The sequence below is a fragment of the Sphaerodactylus townsendi genome, linkage group LG03, assembly GCF_021028975.2.
Source record: "Sphaerodactylus townsendi isolate TG3544 linkage group LG03, MPM_Stown_v2.3, whole genome shotgun sequence".
NCBI classification, from domain to species: domain Eukaryota; kingdom Metazoa; phylum Chordata; class Lepidosauria; order Squamata; family Sphaerodactylidae; genus Sphaerodactylus; species Sphaerodactylus townsendi.
The window spans coordinates 145,188,711-145,211,153 of NC_059427.1; the positions used below are offsets into that span (position 1 = coordinate 145,188,711).

Below are 22,443 nucleotides of genomic sequence, written 5' to 3' on the forward strand. Positions count from 1 at the left end.
TTTTTTTTATTATTATTCGTTTACCATATAGCTTGCACTTCTCATATGCAGATGTTTAAATAGCATTTATGCCAGTGGTGGCAAACCTTTTCAAGACTGAGTGCCCAAACTGCAACCCAAAACCCACTTATTTATCGCAAAGTACCAACACGGCAATTTAACCTGAAAATTTTAGTTTAGAAAACACGGTTGGCTCTGTGGTGTGCGTTAGTCGGGAGTAAGCTTGGTGGTAGTCGGTGGCTTTGCTTTGAACCAACCGTGCAGCTCTTCCAATGGGTGAATCACAACCCTAGGAGGGTTTACTCAGAAGCAAGCCCCATTGCCAGCAACCGAGCTTACTCCCAGGTAAAGGATCGTGCTTTAGTTCTTCGTATGAAAATCAGTGGGGTTTAACGGCTACTGCTTTGGCACGATTACCTACACTGCTTCCCCAAAACTAGGTCTTAGGTTTAATGCTAATAATCGAGCCCAGCGGCCCAGGCCAGCCTAGATGTGTGTGTTTGGGAGGTGGGGGTGACTCTGTGCGTGCCCAAAGAGAGGGCTCTGAGTGCCACCTCTGGCACCCGTGCCACAGGTTCGCCACCACTGATTTATGCAATGAACCTTAAAACCAGTTCCTAGAAATCACCACACAACATTGCTGAGACAGGTTCAACCAAACAAAATATAACCACAAACGTTACACAGACAACATTGCCATTCCATGATCTATAAAACAGGGCAGGGAAAGATACGTTTTACAGTCTCACATCTTGACTCTAAAATGAGTGAACATCTCAAGGCCTCAAAAGCTCAGGCCTGCAGATCTCATTGGTTTCTGAGGTGGTCATGGACCCAAATGGCCTCACACTAGAAGTGATGCCATAGCATCCCACTCTGGGATGTGGCCAAAAAACTCTATGGTACAAATGGCTGCTGCCATGGATTTTTGAGGGGTGGTTTAATTGTTACTGGACATAATTTTATTGTCTTGTATATTGTTTGTAAGTGAGCAACCCTGAACCCAACCTTTGGCTGGGGTAGGGTGGGATATAAGCCCCAAATAATAATAATAATAATAATAATAATAATAATAATAATAATAATAATAAGAAGAAGAAGAAGAAGAAGAAGAAGAAGAAGAAGAAGAAGAAGAAGAAGAAGAAGAAGAAGAAGAAGAAGAAGAAGAAGAGTTTGGATTTTATATGTCCCCCTTTCTCTCCTGCAGGAGACTCAAAGGGAAGCTTACAATCTCCTTGCCCTTCCCCACGCACAACAAACACCCTGTGAGGTGGGTGGGGTTGAAGAAGACTCGAGCTGTGACTAGGCAGGGGTAGGGGAGCCTGGGCTCTCCAGATGTTCGAGGAACTACTGTGAATTCCCCATCAGCCCCTACCAGCATGGCCAATTGGCCATGCTGGTGAAGCTGTCGCCAGATCCCTGAGCTATCTGAACCAGAGTTCCCCTAGACGTCACCAGCTGGCGTGTGTGGGAGTGCACAGGCGAATCTGAATCCCCCAGATAAGCCTCCACAGCTCAGGCGGCAGAGCGGGGAATCAAACCCGGTTCCTCCAGATTAGATACACGAGCTCTTAGCCTCCGACGCCACTGCTGCTCCCTTAAAATAAAAGTAAAGAACTGTACCAGAATTCCAAATGTGCGTCCAGACCCATGCCAAACGGATCATCTTTCTCTTCCTGGCACAGGGCCGTGGAGAGACTGTCAAGCCGCCCAGCAGGACGGGCAGGCGACGGGCATCACCATGCTAGAGCCAGCTGGTTCCCACGGTATCTTCCAGGCTTGGTGTGACCAGGATTACGAAGGGGGTGGATGGACTGTTATCCAGCGGCGGCAGGATGGGTCGGTCAACTTCTTCACTACCTGGCAGCACTACAAGGTGTGAGACCGTTGCGTGCCGAGAGGTGGCAGGGGCCCAAACATGGGGTAGGAAAACTCGGGTAAACTGAGGATTCCAGCGGGGCCTCAGCAAATGCCAAATGATTTTTAAGGGCGGTGCCTGAGGGGGTTGAAGTTTGTGGAGAATGTAAATGTCACTTTTGGGTGGCGCTCTAGGAATTTCCCCTAACCTGTATGGTAAAGACTGTAGAGTCATGGAAAAATTCCTAGAGTGTCGCTATGGCCCTTTCCACACAGCAAATGTAAAGTGGGTTGTAGGCGGGATAAATGAGCCTGTCATAGCCCCGAGCCAAATATCCAAGGCGTGGCAGGCATCCAATGGTCAGCGGCTGTTGGTCGAGGCATGAAACCGCTCTTCGCGACTTGAGGTGTACTCCCCCCACTCACCTCCTGCTGCTAGTTAGCTACGAAGCCAGGTAGACATGGACCTCCACAGCATTGCTGCCATTCCTATGCCCCTCCGTAGCTACGCAGCAGAGAGGTGGGGACTGAAGAGAAGAGGGGAGCGCATCCAAGTAACATGCTTCCTGAGGCAGCCGTTCACTCGGCGGCGGCTGCAATCTACGTTAAAACAAAAGAATCGCAGATAGTGCAATTCTTGGAAAACCCAGGATGGGGCAGGGAACGCAGAGCGGACTCTCGTGTGAAGTCCCCCCCCCAAAAAAAAACCACAGGTTTTATACCACGGTTAGCCCTTCGTTGATTGGCCTGTGCGTCAGGGGCCTGTGGCCGTTTTTTTGTCTGGCACCCAAACACGGCGCTGCTGCCTGCCAAGTAGAACAGAGGCAAAACCACATCATCATGAAATCAGCAAGGAATCAGCACGGGAGAAAGACTGTGGCTCAGAGGCCGGACATCTGCTTTACGTGCAGAAAGAGTCCAGGTTCCAGGATGAAGTAGTATGGATGTATAGCTGAGATGCTGGCGAGCTTCTGCCAGTCAGAGGGGGAGGGGTGGGGGGGAGATTTGCAGATGGGAATGTTAAAAGCAGCCCAAAAGAAAACCGAGCCAAATGTCAGTGTTCTACGTTGTTTAAACGTGGAGTTCGCGAACAGTCGTCCAAAACTCTTCTTACAAATCTGGCAGATCATATCCTCCCAGTGAACGACATGGACAGAATCTTAGCAAAAGCCCAAATGGTGTCAAGAAGGTTAACTCCTTCCTTCCTTCCTTCCTTCCTTCCTTCCTTCCTTCCTTCCTTCCTTCCTTCCTTCCTTCCTTCCTTCCTTCCTTCCTTCCTTCCTTCCTTCCTTCCTTCCTTCCTTCCTTCCTTCCTTCCTTCCTTCCTTCCTTCCTTCCTTCCTGTGCAGCACTCCGTGGTTAGTACTTGGATGAGAGACCACCAAGGAACTACAGGGCTCCTACGCAGAGGAGGAGGAGAAGAAGAAGAAGAAGAAGAAGAAGAAGAAGAAGAAGAAGAAGAAGAAGAAGAAGAAGAAGAAGAAGAAGAGGAGGAGGAGGAGGAGGAGGAGGAGGAGGAGGGAGGAGGAGGAAGGAGGAGGGGAGAGAGATGGAGTTTGGATTTATATCCCCCTTTCTCTCCTGTAAGGGGAGACTCCAAAGGGCTTGACAATCCTCCTTGCCCTTCCCCCTCACAACAAACAATTCCCTGTGAGTTAGGTGCGGGGCTGAGAGAGCTCGAGAAGCTGTGACCCCAGGACTAGGGGCCAGGCACTCACCCAGCTGGCGTGTGTGGGGAGTGCACAGGCTAATCTGAATTCCCCAGATAAGCCTCCCACAAGCTCAGGCTGACAGGAGCCTGGGAATCAAACCCGGTTCCTCCAGATTAGATACACGAGCTCTTAACCTCCTATGCCACTGCTGCTCCTAGGCAGGCAAGATGTCCCAGGTTAGCCTGATCTTGTCAGCTGGGTTGGCCCTGGATGGTATGTGGAAAGGTGCAGAAACAGAAGTTCTTACACTTGAAAAGGTGCTGGGGGAATCCAGACTGGGACCTCACAGCCATTTTTAAAGGACTACAAAAAGGCTTCAGGGGTGATAAGATGCACCAGTGGCCACTGCTATGTGCAGTTTTAGTTCTAAGTCGGTCTCAAGAGCCAGCGTGGTGTAGTGGTTAAGAGCAGGTGCACTCTGGAGTCTGGAGGAGCCAGGGTTTGATTCCCTGCTCTGGCCATTTTGAACTTTTTTGAGAGCTTATCTGGTGAACCAGATTAGCATGGTGCAAATTCCAACACATGCTAGTTGGGTGACCCATGGAGGCTTGAATCCTGACAGTTCTTTGGAGCTCTCTCTAGCCTCACTTTCATCTCCTGCTCAGCAATGTGTTGGGAGTGTTTGTTGTCTTGAGAGAGGGAGCTGAAGGGAAGTGTTTGTTGGGGAGGTGAAGGGAAAAGAGTTTGAGTCTCCTTACAGGAGAGAAAGGTGGAGTATAAATCCAAGCTCCTCTTCCTCTTCCTCCTCCTCCTCCTCTTCTTCTTCTTCTTCTTCTTCTTCTTCAATCGAGTGAAAAGCTGCCTAGAGCTATTAGGTTGTTTGTTCTTGAATAAAGGGGAGTTGTAACACAGCGTGCGATTCCCCCACGGTCAGTGTCAGCGTGATACTCACGCATGATAAATATCAAATTCTGGGATTTACCAATTCCCCACTGGCTGAGCAACTAGCAAGGCTTCATCCAGGTTCTGTCGCTCATCCTCCCCTTATCCGCATCTTTATCTTGCGTTACCACTGAGTCTAAAGTACAACTTCTTCTTCCAAATCCCACGATCTCGAACCTAGTTTTGGAGAGGGAGAATGGGGGGACTAATCTGGGTTCCAAATCCCCGCCATTGAGCGGGACTCAAATGCCCTCTAGCCAATAGGAGCACCGTTGTGCAAATGTACGCATGCTAGCAGTTCCGCTTTCCCCACTGTAATTTTTCCATTTATTGCTGAAACTTGTGCAGAGAGACTTAAGTTGGATTTCCCCCAACATTAAACCAGCAGTGTCTCTGTGGCACAATGGTTAGAGCATTTGGCTTTGGATTGAAAGGTTGGTGAGCCCAGCCAAAATGAAATGTTTTGTTTTTTTTATCAAATTCTATGGATTACAAGTCGCGGCAAAGAGCTTTATCATTCCTGTGTAGAGCACACATCTAGCCAGGTTTCCCCACCCCTGCCTTCTCAACACAAAAGGGATAAATATGGGGCGGTGTATTACTCCCTTTCCTCCCCAGACCTCAGTGTCCTGCCCCATGGAAGACAGGCAGGCAGGCAGGCAGGCAAACATTGACAGCAAAAACCTTTGGCCCCGGGGGAAGCACCTGGTGCGTGGGATTCCCCCGCCCCCTGCACCGCCTTTTCTTCATCCCCTGTTGTTTTGAAAACATGAGTTAAAAATGCAGCCGAGCAAGGAGTGAGGGAAGATGGAGCAGCGGGGTGCTCGTTTTTTTCGCAGAAGTAAAGTGAAAAGTTCCCGACCCCCAAAACGGCACGACAGCCAATCAGGAGAGGCCCGCCATGGCAATCGCGTGGTAGTGGGGATTGTAACATTTCTTGAATGCGAGATAGGTCTAGATCAGGGGTCGGCAACCTTTACCACCCAAAGAGCCATTTGGACATGTTTTCCATGGCGCCGAAGATCTACCGAGCCGGAGAGGCCTCCAGTTTGGCCCCTCCACTCACCTTTCCTTCCAGCACTGGGAGGCGGAGGTGCTGGGCAGGGAAACCCCCTCTGCCCAGCTGCCTGCTCCGTTGAGACCCAGGGGGGGATGGCGGACTGCAGCAGCAGTGCCGCTACCTCTCACGCGCGCTCGCGAGGCAGTGGTGCGGTGAACCCCCTCTGCCTGATGGAGCAGGCAGCCGCCTGCTCCGTGGGGCACAAGGGGGATGGCAGCTGTGGGGATGGCAGAGGGGGATGGTGGCTGCTCTGGAGGGACACACCCACGCTACCCTCTGACCTCCAAGCTACATAGAGCGCAGTGTAGGTTAGAAGAGCATCTTTGACTCGAACGCAGGTTGCAGACCCCTGAAGTCTAGATGTCTTGCCACTGGAAACACTGTCGCGGTGGAGAGGATGAAACCTACGATGAAAAGGTGCCGTTCATTTTCAAACTTGGTTTGATCCACATTCAATTTCTCCGTGGGGATTCAGCCACAGAAGCCCCTAAACGGGAGATCAGAGGTTGTGAAGCAGCCGCGCAAGTCTTTGTGGGGATATAGATGGGTCATGCATAGGCCCCTTCCACACATGCAGAATAATGTACTTTCAGTGCACTTTCAATCCACTTTGCAGCTGGATTTTACTGTGTGGAATAGCAAAATCCACTTGCAAACAACTGTGGGAGTGGATTGAAAGGACATTATTGCATGTGGCGGGGAAGACAAATGAGTTGTCAGCTTCCGGTTGGGAAATACCCAGAGAAGAAGAAGAGGAGGAGTTTGGATTTATATCCCCCCTTTCTCTCCTGCAGGAGACTCAAAGGGGCTGACAATCTCCTTGCCCTTCCCCCCTCACAACAAACACCCTGTGAGGTGGGTGGGAGCTGAGAGAGCTCCGGCTGTGACTAGCCAAGGTCACCCAGCTGGCGTGTGTGGGGAGTGTACAGGCTAATCTGGTTACAGATCAGCCTCCACAGCTCGAAGCGCAGAGCTGGGAATCAAACCCGGTTCCTCCAGATTAGATACACAAGCTCTTAACCTCCTACGCCACTGCTGCTCCCAGAGATTGGGGGGGAGGCTGAGGAGGGGGGATCCAGGAGGGGAGGGACTTCAATGTGGTCTGAAGCCATAAAGGCCACTTTTCAAAGCAGCCATTTTCTCCAAGTAAACTGATATTTGCCACCTGGAGATCAGTTGTAATCCCAGAAGATCTCCCGCCACCATCTGGACGTTCCACCATATTAACAGGGGAGGTGTATATAAGATACTGTTCCAGAAACTGCACCTTCGCGTCCATATGCTCAATGCACGAGTCATGAAAGAATAAATTTCAAATCATATTCAAACAACATCTCAATTTCTGTTTCTTTAGATACGTTCAGGGAGTAGTTCCATAAATTCAACAGGTGAAGCCTAAATTTAGCTTCACCTGTTGAATTTATGGAAATAGCCACCTGGAGGTTGACAAACCTAGCCATACAGGAGCCTGTTTGAGGCATGGGCTAACCCTGCCAAGCACGACAGGTGGGGAGCAGCAGTGGCGTAGGAGGTTACGTGCTCATGTATCTAACCTGGAGGAACCGGGTTTGATTCTCTGCTCTGCTGCCTGAGCTGTGGAGGCTTCTCTGGGGAATTCAGATTAGCCTGTGCACTCCCACACACGCCAGCTGGGTGACCTTGGGCTAGTCACAGCTTCTCGGAGCTCTCTCAGCCCCATCCACCTCACAGGGTGTTTGTTGTGAGGGGGGAAGGGCAAGGAGATTGTCAGCCCCTTTGAGTCTCCTGCAGGAGAGAAAGGGGGGATATAAATCCAAACTCTTCTTCTTCTTCTTCTTAACTGACTGAAGGAGTTGAAAGAACCCATCGCAAGCTTTTCTCCTCAGGGACTAGGTCACAGCGGTGGCAAACCTTTGGCACTCCAGTCCATGATTCCCCAGTGCCAGCATGGCCAATTGGGCTGGCCTGGGAGGCTGCGTCGTGTATCTGAGTGCTGCAGGTCATGCCAGGGGACTTCAGGAGACCCAGCACATACCCACAGCTTTCTCTACTGAAGGAGTCTGAAATCAGCTTACAAATTCCTTCCCTTCCCCTTCCCACAACAGACACCTTGTGAGGTACGTGAGGCTGAAAAACTGACCAACCAAAAGGCACCCCAGCAGGCTTCATGTGCAGGAGTGGGGGGGGGGGAAAACCTGTTTCACCAGATCAGAGTCCTCCAGCCCAGCGAAGTCTATCCAGCTAATTTCTTGCCTGTTGTGTCTTTCCAGCATGGCTTTGGGAATCTGGAAGGAGAACATTGGCTGGGCCTGGATCCCATTTACTGGCTGACCCACCAGGGCTCCTATATGCTGCGCTGCGGGTCCTGCTCGAAGACTGGAGTGGGCGACCGGCACAAGCTAGCTACGATGCCTTTGCCCTGGCGCCCGAGCAAGATTTCTACCGGCTGCGTCTGGGGCGCTACCAGGGCAGCGCTGGCGACTCGCTGTCTTGGCACAACGGCCGACAGTTCAGCACGCTTGACCGCGACCACGATGCATACTCTGGTACGGGGACACCGAAGAGCTGTAAGGGAGAGACAGACAGGAGGGAACGCCGAGAGATAGAAAGCAGACATCGATTGGTTTTTCCTCTCACCTTTTCCCTATTTGCTTTTTTCTTCACTCGAATCCTGTAAGGCAGCGAGGGCGAACCTTTTCGAGACCGAGTGCCCAAATTGCAACCCAAAACCCACTTATTTATCGCAAAGTGACCACACGGCCATTTAACCTGAATGCTGAGGTTTTAGTTCAGAAAAAACGGTTGGGTAAGCTTAGTGAAGCAACCGTGCAATGCTTCAAATGGGTGAATCACGATCCTAGGAGGGTTTACTCAGAAGCAAGCCCCATTGCCAGCAACCGAGCTTACTCCCAGGTAAAGGATCATGCCCAGGCCAGCCTAGATATGTGTGTGTGGGGGGTGTGTGTGAATTTCCACCCCCTCCCACATGATGAACTCTGTGCGCGAGTGCCCACAGAGAGGGCTCTGAGTGCCACCTCTGGCACCCGTGCCATAGGTTCGCACCACTGCTGTAAGGGTTTGGCTGTGCTACAGCGATTGGCCCGCAAACTTGGAAGCGGTCTGGGCAGTGGCGTACCTAGGCAAACTGGAGCCCTGGGCAAAACCTGAGTTTGATGCCCCCCCCCCATGGGCAGCCACCCTCCCCCACCGTGACCAAACAAAAAATTTTTTCCACCAGGTCGTTTCAAAGTCACCATCACATTATAGAACATGCCCCAACTCACAAATCTGAACACAGCAGAAATATTTTTTTGAAAACATTTTCAAAATGCTTTCAAAATAGTAATAATAACCTTTATTAGGCATTGAGAGAATAAAAGAAATAAAAGAGAATAAAAGAAATAAAAGTGGATTTAAAAGGAAAATCTGGGGAAATGCCTGCTGTCAGGGGGTGCCTGCTGTCAGGGGTGAAATTATTAAGATAGCAGCACCAAAATTTCCAAGTATCTTCAGGAGACCCTACTCATGATACCACCCAGGTTTGGTGAAGTTTGGTTCAGCGGGTCCAAAGTTATTGACCCTCAAAGGTGTAGCCCCCATCTTCTATTAGCTCCGATTGGAAACAATGGGGGATGAGGCACTCCCTTTGGGAGTCCATAACTTTGGACTCCCTGAACCAAACCTCACCAAACCTGGGTGATATCATCTGGATAGTCTCCCGGAAAATCCCTGAAATTTTGGTGCTGCTAGCCTAAAAACTGCGCCATCTGCAGGCCAAAAATCCCACAGACGAACCTGCAGTTTTTGCGCCCCCCACAAGGCGGCGCCCAGGGCAACTGCCCACTTTGCCCAATGGGAGGAACGCCTCTGGGTGCGGGGATTTGGATCCAACAGATGCGTAGCGCCAAGGGAGCCGGGGGAGAGGGTGACGCATCAGGCGTGCACTGGTACAGGGGCATTCTGGGGCAGGTGGGGTGTAGGGCACACAAATGCCCCAGGCACAGTTCCCCCTCACTCTGGCCCTGGAATCTGGGCCTTTCTGTCCATAGTCCAATATTTCAGCCCCCATACCAGTTTCTCCAACCTTTTTTGAACCTGCAGGCACCTTTGGAATTCTGACGCAGTGTGGTGGGAGCAGCCACAAAATGGCCACCACAAAATAGCTGCCACGGGAGGTGGAGGCAGCCACCAAATGTTTGCTGCAGCCTACGTTGGTTTCACAACGTGGTGGTAGCAGCTGCTTGCCATGCGGCCATTATGAACAACCACCGTTGTGGGTGTGGTGATAGCTGCTGCCAAGGCAGTGTTTTGAAAAATCTGCACAGCCAATCAAAAAACTTACTGGGGAAAATCTCCATTTGGCCCCTCCCACTTTATTAAAACACTCGGTGGGCTGTAGGAAAGGTATTGGCAGGTACTAGGGTGCCCATGGGCACCACTTTGAGGTCCCCTGCCCTATAAGAACATAAGAACTAGCCTGCTGGATCAGACCAGAGTCCATCTAGTCCAGCTCTCTGCTACTCGCAGTGGCCCACCAGGTGCCTTTGGGAGCTCACATGCAGGAGGTGAAAGCAATGGCCTTCTGCTGCTGCTGCTGCTCCTGAGCACCTGGTCTGCTAAGGCCTTTGCAATCTCAGGTCAAGGAGGATCAAGATTGGTAGCCATAGATCGACTTCTCCATAAATCTGTCCAAGCCCTTTTTAAAGCTATCCAGGTGAGTGGCCATCACCACTTCCTGTGGCAGCATATTCCAAACACCAATCCCACGTTGCGTGAAGAAGTGTTTCCTTTTATGAGTCCTAATTCTTCCCCCCAGCATTTTCAATGAATGCCCCCTGCTAGCATATGGACTGTCCCCCTTGGGGTTGTCCTGATGCAGAAAGAGAGATGCTAAACTGGGGATATTGTTAGGTCTCGGACCTGGATTCTTGATCAGTAGCGTTTATTGAAAGGCAGCGAAGTACCTAGCTTGAGAAAGTCCATTCTGCTTGACCTGGTTTTCTCGAGTTCCTTTATCCTAGCCCAGCTCCCCTCTCCCACTTTCTCAGGGAAAATGTGAAAAGAGTTGTTTGGAGGCTTGGGTGCCTCAAGGTCGCAATAGGGATCATTGCAGCCACCTGCCTCGCCTCCCCCCTCAGGCCAGCAGGCACATCCTGTTTCTTTTGGGCAGAGAGGCTCCTCAGGGTCACTTAGCCTAGTTATCTACAATCAGTGTCAAAGCTATAAACAGAGGAGGGAAGAAGAAGAAGAAGAAGAAGAAGAAGAAGAAGAAGAAGAAGAAGAAGAAGAAGAAGAAGAAGAAGAAGAAGAAGAAGAAGAAGAAGAAGAAGAAGAAGAAGAAGAAGAAGAAGAAGAAGAAGAAGAAGAAGAAGAAGAAGAAGAAGAAGAAGAAGAGTAGTTTGGATTTATATCCCCCCTTTCTCTCCTGCAGGAGACTCAAAGGGGCTTACAATCTCCTTGCCCTTCCCCCCTCACAACAAACACCCTATGAGGTGGGTGGGGCTGAGAGAGCTCCGAGAAGCCGTGACTAGCCCAAGGTCACCCAGCTGGCGTGTGTGGGAGTGCACAGGCTAATCTGAATTCCCCAGATAAGCCTCCACAGCTCAGGCAGCAGAGCTGGGAATCAAACCCGGTTCCTCCAGATTAGATACCCGAGCTCTTAACCTCCTACGCCACACAACAAGCAAGAAAGAGAAAGGCCCTTTACATACCAATCAGGTTACATCTGAGTATCCCTTAACCACCAGGCTTCGTTCCTGACCGATATGGTGTGGATGGCACTAAGACATGACACCAGGAAGTCATTGATGGGTCAGGAGCCAAATTGCGGAGGTCATGCTACGCTGTGAACGCGAAGACCATCAACATTTGCATAACATGGGAAAGCGGTGCTGCAGAATGGGAAGGGAATCTAGGAAAGATGATAAAGTGCCTTTTTTCACAAGTGATGCTTTGTGGATATGGGCATAAATATATGAATATACGCATGTCAGGACCTTCTACCCCTGCCATAACCAGGCTCTCTGGTTCAGAAATCAGTTTATTTGACAGGACATTATAAACAGCATACAAGCAAGCTTTGCTGGAACTGAGTTCCACTATTGCATCTTGTAGTTAATGTATCTTCCCCAAACATCCCTCCGGGCCCCATCCTCAGTATCGTACTAGAGTGAAATCACTGGAAACATTCTCAGGCAGTTCAGAGTTTCCAAAGCCAAACAAGAGATAAGGCCCAGGTGCTGGCTGGCTCAAAGGATGAGGAAATTACTGCGCACCCAAAACAAACAAACAAAAAAAATCCCACCAGTGGAAGTAAACATCAAACCAAGCCAGGGGTTTCCCAAATTGCTACCTGCCACAGTCTTGCTCAAGAGCAGGGAAGAACTGAACTCTTGACACTGTCTTGACATTATGCACACACAAGAGGGACCCACGAGGAATCATAGAGTTGGAAGAGACCCCAGGGGCCATCCAGTCCAACCCCCTGCCGTGCAGGAACACATAATGGCCATCCAGCCTCTGTTTCAAAACCTCCAAAGAAGGAGACTCCACTACCCTCCAAGGTAGTGAATTCCACTGTTGAACAGACAGCCCTGACTGTCGGGAAGTGTTTCCTGATGTTTAGGTGGAATCTCTTTTCCTTCACCTTGAACCCATAGGTGAATTCCCATCCCCACACCAGTCTCTCCCCACTGTGTCTCTGCATTCCCGTCACACCAGCCGGGGCTTGTTTCCTCATCTGCTCCTTCCCCTGGTGGTAGTGGAAGCTGCTGTCAATTCCAGCCCTCTTTGGATTTATCACAGCAATCACAATTGCCAACATAGTTGCACATGCACAATTAACATTTTAGTCCCACCTTTTTAATATCCCCAAGTGTTGTCAGTGCTGTACAGATCATCGTTTCCTGCAAACCTGGGAATTCCTCTGTTTGCAGAACCCTAAATTGGTTGGCCCCGTTGTGTGGATTTCTCTGTCCATGTAGGAGCTATCCCTTGTCTGTGTTTGTGAAAGAAGGAATATATAGTTGGAACCACAGTTCTGTTCCGCAACAGCGCCATCTGCTGGCCGTCTGCTAAGGCATATATATATACTAGGATGGGTGGGCCATGTCCAGATGGCGGAACCCATCCCTTTCACTCCAGATGGCAGAGGATTTTATAGGAAGGCATGGGTGTTTCCCTTGTATCAGAGGGTGCTGCTTTGACGGCCAGCAGATGGCACTGTTGCGGAACAGAACTGTGGTTCCAACTATCACAGGTATGGCATGTACACAATAACGGGCACAGTTGTGACATGTACACTACAGGAGGTGTGGAAACAGCATGGAAACCTGGCCGCACATGAATGCGACGTTCTGTGAAAATTTTAAAGCAATTGGTCCAGTAGTTTGGGAGATTACCTGTCAGCAGAAAAACTCACTGATAGATTTTTATTTATATAGATATCTGTGTGGACAGAAAGACAGATTAAGAGAACGTTCAAATGTAAAACTTACATTGGCTAGAACATACATTTAAAAACTTATCTGCCTTCTACTTTTCGATCAGCAACATTCGCAAGCGATGCGTTTGTGTCTAACCGTTGTATTGAGCACCATTGATTAAAAACCTGCCTTAGAAAACAAATCACGTAACAGGCTAGAATGACTGGATGTGTTCTTAATTTAGAGGCCAAATAGACAAGAAGGGAATCATGGCGCCAGCGTGGTGTAGTGGTTAAGAGCAGGTGGATTCTAATCTGGAGAACCGAGTTTGATTCCCCACTCCTCCACCTGAGTGGCAGAGGCTTATCTGGTGAACCAGATGTGTTTCCGCACTCCTACATTCCTGCTGGGTGACCTTGGGCGGGTCACAGTTCTCTCTAAACTCTCTCAGCCCCACTGACCTCACAAGATGTCTGTTGTGGGGAGAGGAAGGGAAAGGAGCTTGTAAGCCACCTTGAATCTCCTTACAGGTCGGGTATAAATCCAAATTACTACTACGACTACGACTACGACTACTACTACAACTACTTCTTCCTCCTCCTCCTCTTCTGGTCCTGATTCTGATTTGGATCGGGGGCTTGCAGCTGAGGGGAACTGACACCTACAGAAGACACTGGCTTGCATAATGCTTTTGGGATGCGACCTTGAACAGAATCACATCTTCTAAGCCTATTGATCTCAGCAGAACTTAGAAGGGTGCAATCTGTTTAGGACCACACTGTTATCAGGTTACCAAAAGGAGCAGGGGCGTAACGAGGAAAACTGGAGCCCTGGGCAAAACCTGAGTTTGATGCCCACCCATGGGTGGCAGAAGGAGGCGGAGCTCCCCCGTCCTCCTCCCCTGGTGGCTTGTGGCTTCCCCCCTCCCTGCCTGCTGTTGTTTCCAATGGGAGCTAATAGAAGATAGAGACTGCCCTTTGAGGGTCCATAACTTTAGCCCCCCTGAACCAAACTTCACCAAACTTGGGGGGTGTCATCAGGACAGTCTCCTGAAGATACCCTGAAGGTTCTGTGACTGTGCCTTCAGAAATGTGCACCCCACAAGCTGCACCAGAAATTCCCCATTGACATCAATGGAAAAAATCAATGCAAAAGTAAGATTCTTGGGCAAATTTCTGGGGGTGCCTGTCAGGGGTGCTGTGACACCAAAAATTTTTCCCCAAGTTTGGTGAAGCTTGGTTCAGGGGGGACAAAGTTATGGTCCCTCAAAGGTGCAGTCCCCATCTCCTTAGCTCCCATTGGAAACAATGGGGGATAGGGGCAACTGGTTTGTGGGTCCATAACTTTGGGCCCCCTGGACCAAACTGCACCAAACTTGGGAGGCATCATCAATGCAGTCTCCTTATGATACCCTGACATTTTGGTGTCGATATATCTAAAAATGCGCCCCCTGCAGGCCAAAATGTGAAAAACACCAAAAATTAATAACGCAGGAACATGCCCTGCAAAATTCCTGAGCCTGGGCAGCTGCCCACATTGCCCAATGGACATTACGCCACTGGAAAGGAGTATACCACAGGGCAGAGGGCGGCCTTTGAGTCCTCCTACCTAGGTTGTCAAGTGGCATGCTGATGGAAATCAATTCTCTCATCTCTTCTTCTCTTCCCACAGGGAACTGCGCCCACTACCAGAAAGGAGGTTGGTGGTACAACATGTGCGCCCATTCCAACCTGAATGGTGTCTGGTACAAAGGTGGCCATTATCGAAGCCGCTACCAAGATGGAGTCTACTGGGCTGAGTATCGAGGCGGGGCCTACTCGCTCCGCAAGGTGGTCATGATGATTCGACCTTCCCCAGGCGCTTAGTTTCTTCTTTAGGGGGCTAAGAAAGCACAGGCTGTGGGAGAGTACAGACATACTTGAGAACAGGAGCTACTGTGTCCCAGAGGTTCATGCTATTGAGTTGTATCGTGCCCTCTCTGGGATAGATCTTGGGTAAAGCCGGTTCTGCCAGTTTACCTCTGGATCTGGTTGGGAACAGCGCTGGTGCTCGGGACTTGGGACATCCACAAGGGCTTCAGAAGAGGCCTGCTAGATCAGACCAGCAGTCCAGCAGACTATCTCACACACAATGGCCAACTAGTTTCTTTGGAGATCCACTAAGGGGACATAAAGGCTGAGGCCTTCATCAAAGCAAAAGAAGAGCAACCAGGAGCAGCAGTGGCATAGTGGCTAAGAGCAGGTGCACTCTAATCTGGAGGAACCAGGTTTGATTCCCAGCTCTGCCATTTGAACTGTGGAGACTTATCTGGGGAATTCGGATTAGCCTGTGCACTCCAAACACGCCAGCTAGTCACAGCTCTACGGAGCTCTCTCAGCCCCACCTACCTCACAGGGTGTTTGTTGCAAGGGGGGAAGGGCAAGGAGATTGTAAGCCCCTTTGAGTCTCCTACAGGAGAGAAAGGGGGATATAAATGCAACTCTTCTTCTTCAATAAGGGGCCATCTAGACCGCCATCTTGTCTCACATTGAGGCCAACCAGTTCCTCTGGGAGTCCAACAACCGGTCATAGGGACTGAGGCCTTCCCCTGATGTTGTCTCCTGGCACTAGGATTCAGAGGTTAACTGCCTCTAAATGGTGTTGGTTCCCTTTAGTCCTCATGGCTGGTCGTCACTGAGACGTGTCCACTGAGTCTATCAAAAACTATTTCAAAGCCATCTGTGCATGTGGCCATGATTATATCCCCCGGCACCCATGAACCCGCTCACCCACCAGCATGATGTAGTGGTTAAGACCGGTCGGCTGTAATCTAGAGAACCGGGATTTGTTTCCCCCTCTGCTACACATGAAGCCTGCTGGGGTGACCTTGGGCTAGTCACAGTTTTCTCGGAACTCTGTCAGACCCTCCTACCTCACAAGATGCCTGTTGTGGGGAGAGGAAGGGAAAGGAGCTTGTAAGCTGCCTTGAGTCTCCTTGCAGGAGAGAAAGGTGGGATATCAATCTTAACTCTTGAAAGTATTTTTTTTCTGTTTTTCAAAATCCGGGGCAAGGCTGAAGAGAGTTTGATGCTGGGGCCAGTGTCTGGGTCTTGGGTCGAACTATGCAAGATATGAGTCATGACTTGGATTGGGGGTGTTCCCTGACCCGACTCACAGTCATACCTACAGCGGGGGACTCACCTTAAAAACTGCTCTAGCGCTTGGTATGGCTTGGAGTGCTTCTACCTTCTCTCCCGGGTCCTTTTCCCTAGTGGAAATGGCTACAGGGGAGCAGAGGCGAAGCTGGGCCAAACTGCGCCCGGTGTGCATTCTAATTTTCCGCTCCCCATGGACCCCTCGTGGCACCCCCCTGCCCCCCCTTCCCACACTTACCTTAGTTCAGACCTGGGCATTATATGGCCCGCGGGCCACATCCGGCCCGCCAGATGACCCTGACTGGCCCCCCTGCCTTGCTGGAGAGCGAGGCGCCTTTGAAAGCCCCGCAGAAGCCGGTTGCCTTGGCTGCCGGCTTCTGCGGGGCTTTCAAAAGCGCCTCGCCCCCCTGCCTTTTGGTCCGGCCCTCCACAATATTTTCTGTTTCTTATGCGGCCCCATGGAAAAAATAATTGCCCACCCCTGCCTTAGTTCCTTTCCTTTTTCAGAACTTTTCCAGGCTGCAAAAGGCCTGTTCTCAGTAAAAACGGCCTGATGGGAACTATGCTTCCCAGGAGACCTTGTGAGCCCCAAGGTCTCCTGGGAACTGCAGTTCCTCAGGCCGCTTTTGCTGCGAACAGGCCTTTTGCAGCCTGAAAAAGTTCTGAAAAAGGAAAGGAACTAAGGTAAGTGTGGGAAGGGGGGCGCCGCAGGGGGGAAGGGGGAGGGGCCTGGGGGCAATTTTCCGCACCCCCCCAGGCGTGCACCCAGTGCACAGCACACCCTGCTGTCCCCTTGAAGTTTCGCGACTGCAGGGAAGCCCTATTTACCCCTTCCTCGGCTGCATTGATCTCCAGGTCATGAGACTGAAAACACATCTCATATACTTCAAAGGCAGGGCAGCAGAAGGAGGTGGGATCTCGCTGTGTAGCAGAGGGTCATACTGCGCTCGGTGCGCACTCTGTGTTTTCCGCCCCCCCCCACACACACACACATACACACACTTAGTTCAGCCTGAAAGTGCAGGTTAGAAAAAGCGGCCTGTTCACGTAAGGCTGAAAACAGCCTGGTGGGAACTACACTTCCCAGGAGACCTTGAGGCTTGCAAGGTCTCCTGGGAAGTGTTGTTCCCACCAGGTCATTTTTCAGCCGCAAGTGAACAGGTCGCTTTTCCAGCCTGCGCTTTCAGGCCGAACTAAGGGGGAGGGAGCCGCGGGGGGCGGGGGCGGGGGGGCAGGCAATTTTCCGCCAACCAGGCACACGCCCAGTGCAATTGTGTGCATGCACACGCACACGACCACGGTAGCTCTGCTTCTGCTCTGTAGGCTGGCTCCTGTTTTAAGGTATGTCTGGACTCTCCCTGACACATCCACACCTACACTTTATGGAAGTTGAGACAGACCTCCTGCAGCAGAACATGACTCCGCTACGATGCAAGATTCTCCGTTTAAAGGACACCTAGGAAGGAGAGAAGTCCGTTGTGTGATCATGGCAGTGCTACAGCTCAGAGAGTTGCGGGACCAGCAGAGGATCAGTCGTGGGGCGTTCCAACATGGTGACGCTGAGACGGTTGGACGCTACGACACTGAACGTTGTCAAGCTATACAGTCCCTGGGGATTTGTCTCAGTCTGAATGGATCTGAAGGAAGGATTCCCTCCCCAACTTTTCCTGGATAGGAAACAGAGCCACAGCAAAGCAGAACGGGACTTTCTTTGAAATAGGATTTTGCATAAAACCAGTCCCTCGGCTGGAATCCGTACGGTACGACGTACACAGTCCGGCAGCTGTTTGTTCTGTAACTATATTGCAGCCTTTTGGAGCCTGTGGACACATCTGGAATTCTGACACGGCATGGTGGCCGCAACCACCAAATGGCTGCCACGGGAGGCAAACGTGGCCACCAAATATCCACTGCCGCTTCCCTTCAGTCACACTGTGGAGATCTTCATGCTATAGTGCTGGCTGCTTCCAGTATTTTTAAAAAAATCTACGCAGCTAATCAAACCTCCAACGGTCTTGCTATTCAAAAGCCCACCTTGTCTCATCTACCTTCCGGAGGGCCATAGGTTGGACACCCCTGCCCTTGTGACAGCCAGGATTATTCATATCCTGCACCGTTCTCCTGGCCCCCAAATAAAAAGTCTGCTCTGGAGAAAATCAAGTCCTGACCCCAGAATAAACGATATGATTAATACACGAAGGCAAACGTATTTATTTTGCATGACTCTAATTAGTTTGCTAGTTGGTGGCGTTCCTTGTATGTATAAACCTTTATTAGGCATAGAATCCATATAACAGCCAACATTGTCCAAACACATATCCCATACATGAGAACCATCGCAGGTCATCATTTTAAAGTTTCTATAAGGAACCTAGCTACAAAAGTTAAAATCTCGGAGGCGGAATTGTTTAATAGAAACGTAATCTTCCCCACAGTAGAGTATTCATTAAAGATTACAGGGCAAAGAGCAAAAAGTCTGGTCCTAGATCCCTCGTATTTGGGGCAGTCGAGCAATATATGTTCCATGGTTTGAATCGCTGTGGTACAATGAGGACATTTCCGCTCTTGCAGGTCGATTCTTTGGAACCTTCCTTGTAGCATAGAGCAAGGGAAGGAGTTACATCGAGCCCTAGTGATTATCCATCTATGCTTGGGCTCCTGAAGTAAACTCAAATAATCTGCCATGTGATTGATTTTAAATTTGATATTAAAAAAGAGGGGGGAGCAATTGCTTCTCGCCTTGTCCTGCAGAACTTGAAACTCTTGATCTAGCAGTCGCCTTTTTAATTGAGAGAAGATTTCAGAAGCAGGCAGCATTTGCAAGGCTTCCCAGGAAAATCCCAGGGAAAGTATTTTAGTTTCCACTGCCCGAGGTGGCGTTCCTTTAACCATCCTGAAATCCTCTGGCTAGCAAACACTCTGCCTCTCTCAAAATAAAGGATGCCAATGTATAATTTATCCATATTTGTCGTCTGTGTATTTAATTCTAAATGCCAGCAGGGGGCTTCCTGATCCAGAAACCTGGTCTCCAACTACGCGTGCAGAGCATGATTCCAATCCAGACAGATACTGAATTATGTATACAAGCTGAGTTGGGCGCCACAGAGACCAGAGACAGCTTTGAGTCTCGAAAGGTGATACCCCCCAAAATCTTGGTTTTGTAATAAATAATAGTAATAACCATAATAATAAAAACTTTAAAAACCTTTAATGGCATAAGAAAAATGAGTTATAAGCCATAAAATTAAAGGCTCTTTTACTCCTACATGCTTTTATCTTTTAACGTTTAAATATTTTTTTACTTCGGATTTTATTAAGCACAGTTGATACAGAGGATTTTTAATTGTGAGAAGGGCTTTGTAGAAGCTGTTTTCACTGAGTGTTGTTGTCGGTGCCTGATACACTATCAGTCTAGCTAACAAGCCAAGGATAAGGAAGGCAATTATATCGTAAACGAAAGAAATACAACTCGAAACATTTTTAGCCCTCGTATTTACTGCAATGGGTGGCTGTAAAAGAAGGAGAACGGATGATGACGATAATAAGAAGAAAAGAAAGGAAAGAAAGAAGGAAAGAAAGAAAGAAACGATGCTGTTTGTTCATCAGCTGATAAACAGACAAAAAACTTGTAACAGCAAACCAATGTAGTTAAATTAACAGTTCATTGTGGACCTTCTTTTTAAGAATTTCGGCTAGGTAAAATGCAGCTGTAGATGTCATAAGAACATAAGAACATAAGAACAAGCCAGCTGGATCAGACCAGAGTCCATCTAGTCCAGCTCTCTGCTACTCGCAGTGGCCCACCAGGTGCCTTTGGGAGCTCACCTGCAGGATGCGAAAGCAAGGGCCTTCTGTGGCTATTGCTCCTGAGCACTCTGGATTGTGCCATGTTATTTAAAGTTATCTCAGATCATAGAGGATCAAGATTGGTAGCTTATAACACCTCTTCTTTCCTCCATAAATCTGTCCAAACCAGTTTCTTTAAAGTTATTCAGCAGTGGTTATCATCATTCCCGTGGTGCTTATTGTAAAATCGAAATATCACATCGCTATGAAGAAGTGCTTCCTTTTATTAGTCCTAACATTTTTCCCCCCAGCAGTTTGAATTGATGCCCTCTGGTTCTAGCATTGTGAGAAAGAGAGAAAAAATTCTCTCGGTCAACATTTTATACCCCCTCCTTAACTTTATAGACTTCAGACATATCCCCCCCTCAGGACGCCCTCCTCTCAAAACTTACAGAGTCCCAAACGCTGCAGCCTCTCCTCATAGGGAAGCTGCTCCAGTCCCTCAATCATCCTCGTTGCCCTTCTCTGCACTTTTTCTATCTCTTCGATATCCTTTTTGAGATGTGGCGACCAGAAGTGAACACAGTACTCCAAGTGCGGTCGCACCACAGCTGTATATAAGGGCATGACAATCCTTGCAGTTTTATTATCAACTCCTTTCCTAATGATCCCCAGCATAGAGTTTGCCTTTTTCACAGCTGCCATGCATTGAGTTGACATTCCCATGGAACTATCAACTATCAAGAAGGAAAGAAAGAAACGACGCTGTTTGTTCATCACCTGATAAACAGACAAAAAACTTGTAACAGCAAACCAATGTAGTTAAATTAACAGCTCATTGTGGACCTTCTTTTTAAGAATTTTGGCTAGGTAAAATGCAGCTGTAGATGTCATTTTAGGGTTACAATCTTCCACAAGACAGTAGCGAGGCGTCGCTGATTCTGGCTGAGATTTTGCAGGATGTCTTGCTGAAGAATCTGTAAGTGCGGTTTAGTTAGGTAGTGGGCAGTCTAAAAGAACACGAGGTGATATTTCTGGGGGGTCAACCTGGTAACCGCATCAGCTTTTCAGAAAATGGACCATGGTGATATCTTCCCTCACTGACGACAGAGGGGAAGATGTTAAAAGTGTGCCAATATAAATGCTCTCTGATTTTTTGGACTTCAGTTAGATTAAGCGGGTAGTTTCTTCCAGATGTATATGACGGTTGAATACCAAAAAATTTGGGTGAGCAAATATTCAGGACTGTGGATATCTACACTCTTGGATTGATAAGGTCAAAAATCTCAAAAAGGATATCGAAGAGATAGAAAAAGTGCCGAGAAGGGCAACGAGGATGATTGAGGGACTGGAGCACCTTCCCTATGAGGAGAGGCTGCAGCGTTTGGGACTCTTTAGTTTGGAGAGGAGACGTCTGAGGGGGGATATGATTGAAGTCTATAAAATTATGCATGGGGTAGAAAATGTTGACAGAGAGAAATTTTTCTCTCTTTCTCACAATACTAGAACCAGGGGGCCTCCATTGAAAATGCTGGGGGGAAGAATTAGGACTAATAAAAGGAAACACTTCTTCACGCAACGTGTGATTGGTGTTTGGAATATGCTGCCACAGGAGGTGGTGATGGCCACTAACCTGGATAGCTTTAAAAGGGGCTTGGACAGATTTATGGAGGAGAAGTCAATCTATGGCTACCAATCTTGATCCTCCTTGATCTCAGATTGCAAATGCCTTAGCAGACCAGGTGCTCAGGAGCAGCAGCAGCAGCAGAAGGCCCTTGCTTTCACATCCTGCATGTGAGCTCCCAAAGGTACCTGGTGGGCCACTGCGAGTAGCAGAATGCTGGACTAGATGGACTCTGGTCTGATCCAGCAGGCTAGTTCTTATGTTCTTATGTTCTTAAGGTGCTTCTGGACTCCAATCTAGCTGTGATTAACAAATATTTGACTCTAGAAAGCTTATACTCCAAAAATCTTGTTGGCCTCTGAGGCGGTACTGGATTAAAATCTAGCTCTGATGAAGGCTTTTGCACATACCCCATGGCTATTTGCTTCGCAGTGAGGTTTTCCCCATAAGAACATAAGAACTAGCCAGCTGGATCAGACCAGAGTCCATCTAGTCCAGCACTCTGCTACTCGCAGTGGCCCACCAGGTGCCTTTGGGAGCTCACATGCAGGATGTGAAAGCAATGGCCTTCTGCGGCTGTTGCTCCTGAGCATCTGGTCTGCTAAGGCATTTGCAATCTGAGATCAAAGATGATCTAAGATTGGTAGCCATAGATCGACTTCTCCTCCATAAATCTGTCCAAGCCCCTTTTAAAGCTATCCAGGTTAGTGGCCATCACCACCTCCTGTGGCAGCATATTCCAAACACTTTTGTTTGTACAGGGATTCTCCTCTTTGAAATGTCCCGAGTAGCCACCATTTTGCCAGCCCACCGCTTTCTCATTCTTTCTGTGCAGCCTTCATTTGGGGAGGTTACCTGACGCCTTGGGCGGGGGGGGGGGGGGGAAGGGGTGCCATCTTTGAGCTGGTCAATTTCATGACATGGTCAATTTCATGTCAATTTCACTGAGTCCCTTGCTGCAGCATTAAAACAAGGCCCTGATTTC

The 22,443-nt window shown here is 49.2% G+C and overlaps 1 protein-coding gene and 1 long non-coding RNA gene across 2 annotated transcripts in view; both read left to right on the forward strand.

The window, feature by feature from the left end:
* Positions 1-15,171, forward strand: part of ANGPTL6 (angiopoietin like 6) — a 44,613-nt gene extending 29,442 nt beyond the window's left edge. The window contains 4 exon segments of the mRNA XM_048488095.1: positions 1,686-1,876; positions 7,761-7,838; positions 7,841-8,036; positions 14,586-15,171. Coding sequence (XP_048344052.1) covers positions 1,686-1,876; positions 7,761-7,838; positions 7,841-8,036; positions 14,586-14,779 — 659 coding nt within the window. The 3' untranslated portion in view covers positions 14,780-15,171.
* A 1,945-nt stretch (positions 15,172-17,116) lies between these two features.
* On the forward strand, positions 17,117-19,006 carry LOC125428287. Its single transcript, XR_007243800.1, has 2 exons — positions 17,117-18,292; positions 18,922-19,006. It is a non-coding gene; the product is annotated as an uncharacterized LOC125428287 (long non-coding RNA).
* The last annotated feature ends 3,437 nt before the right edge of the window (positions 19,007-22,443 follow it).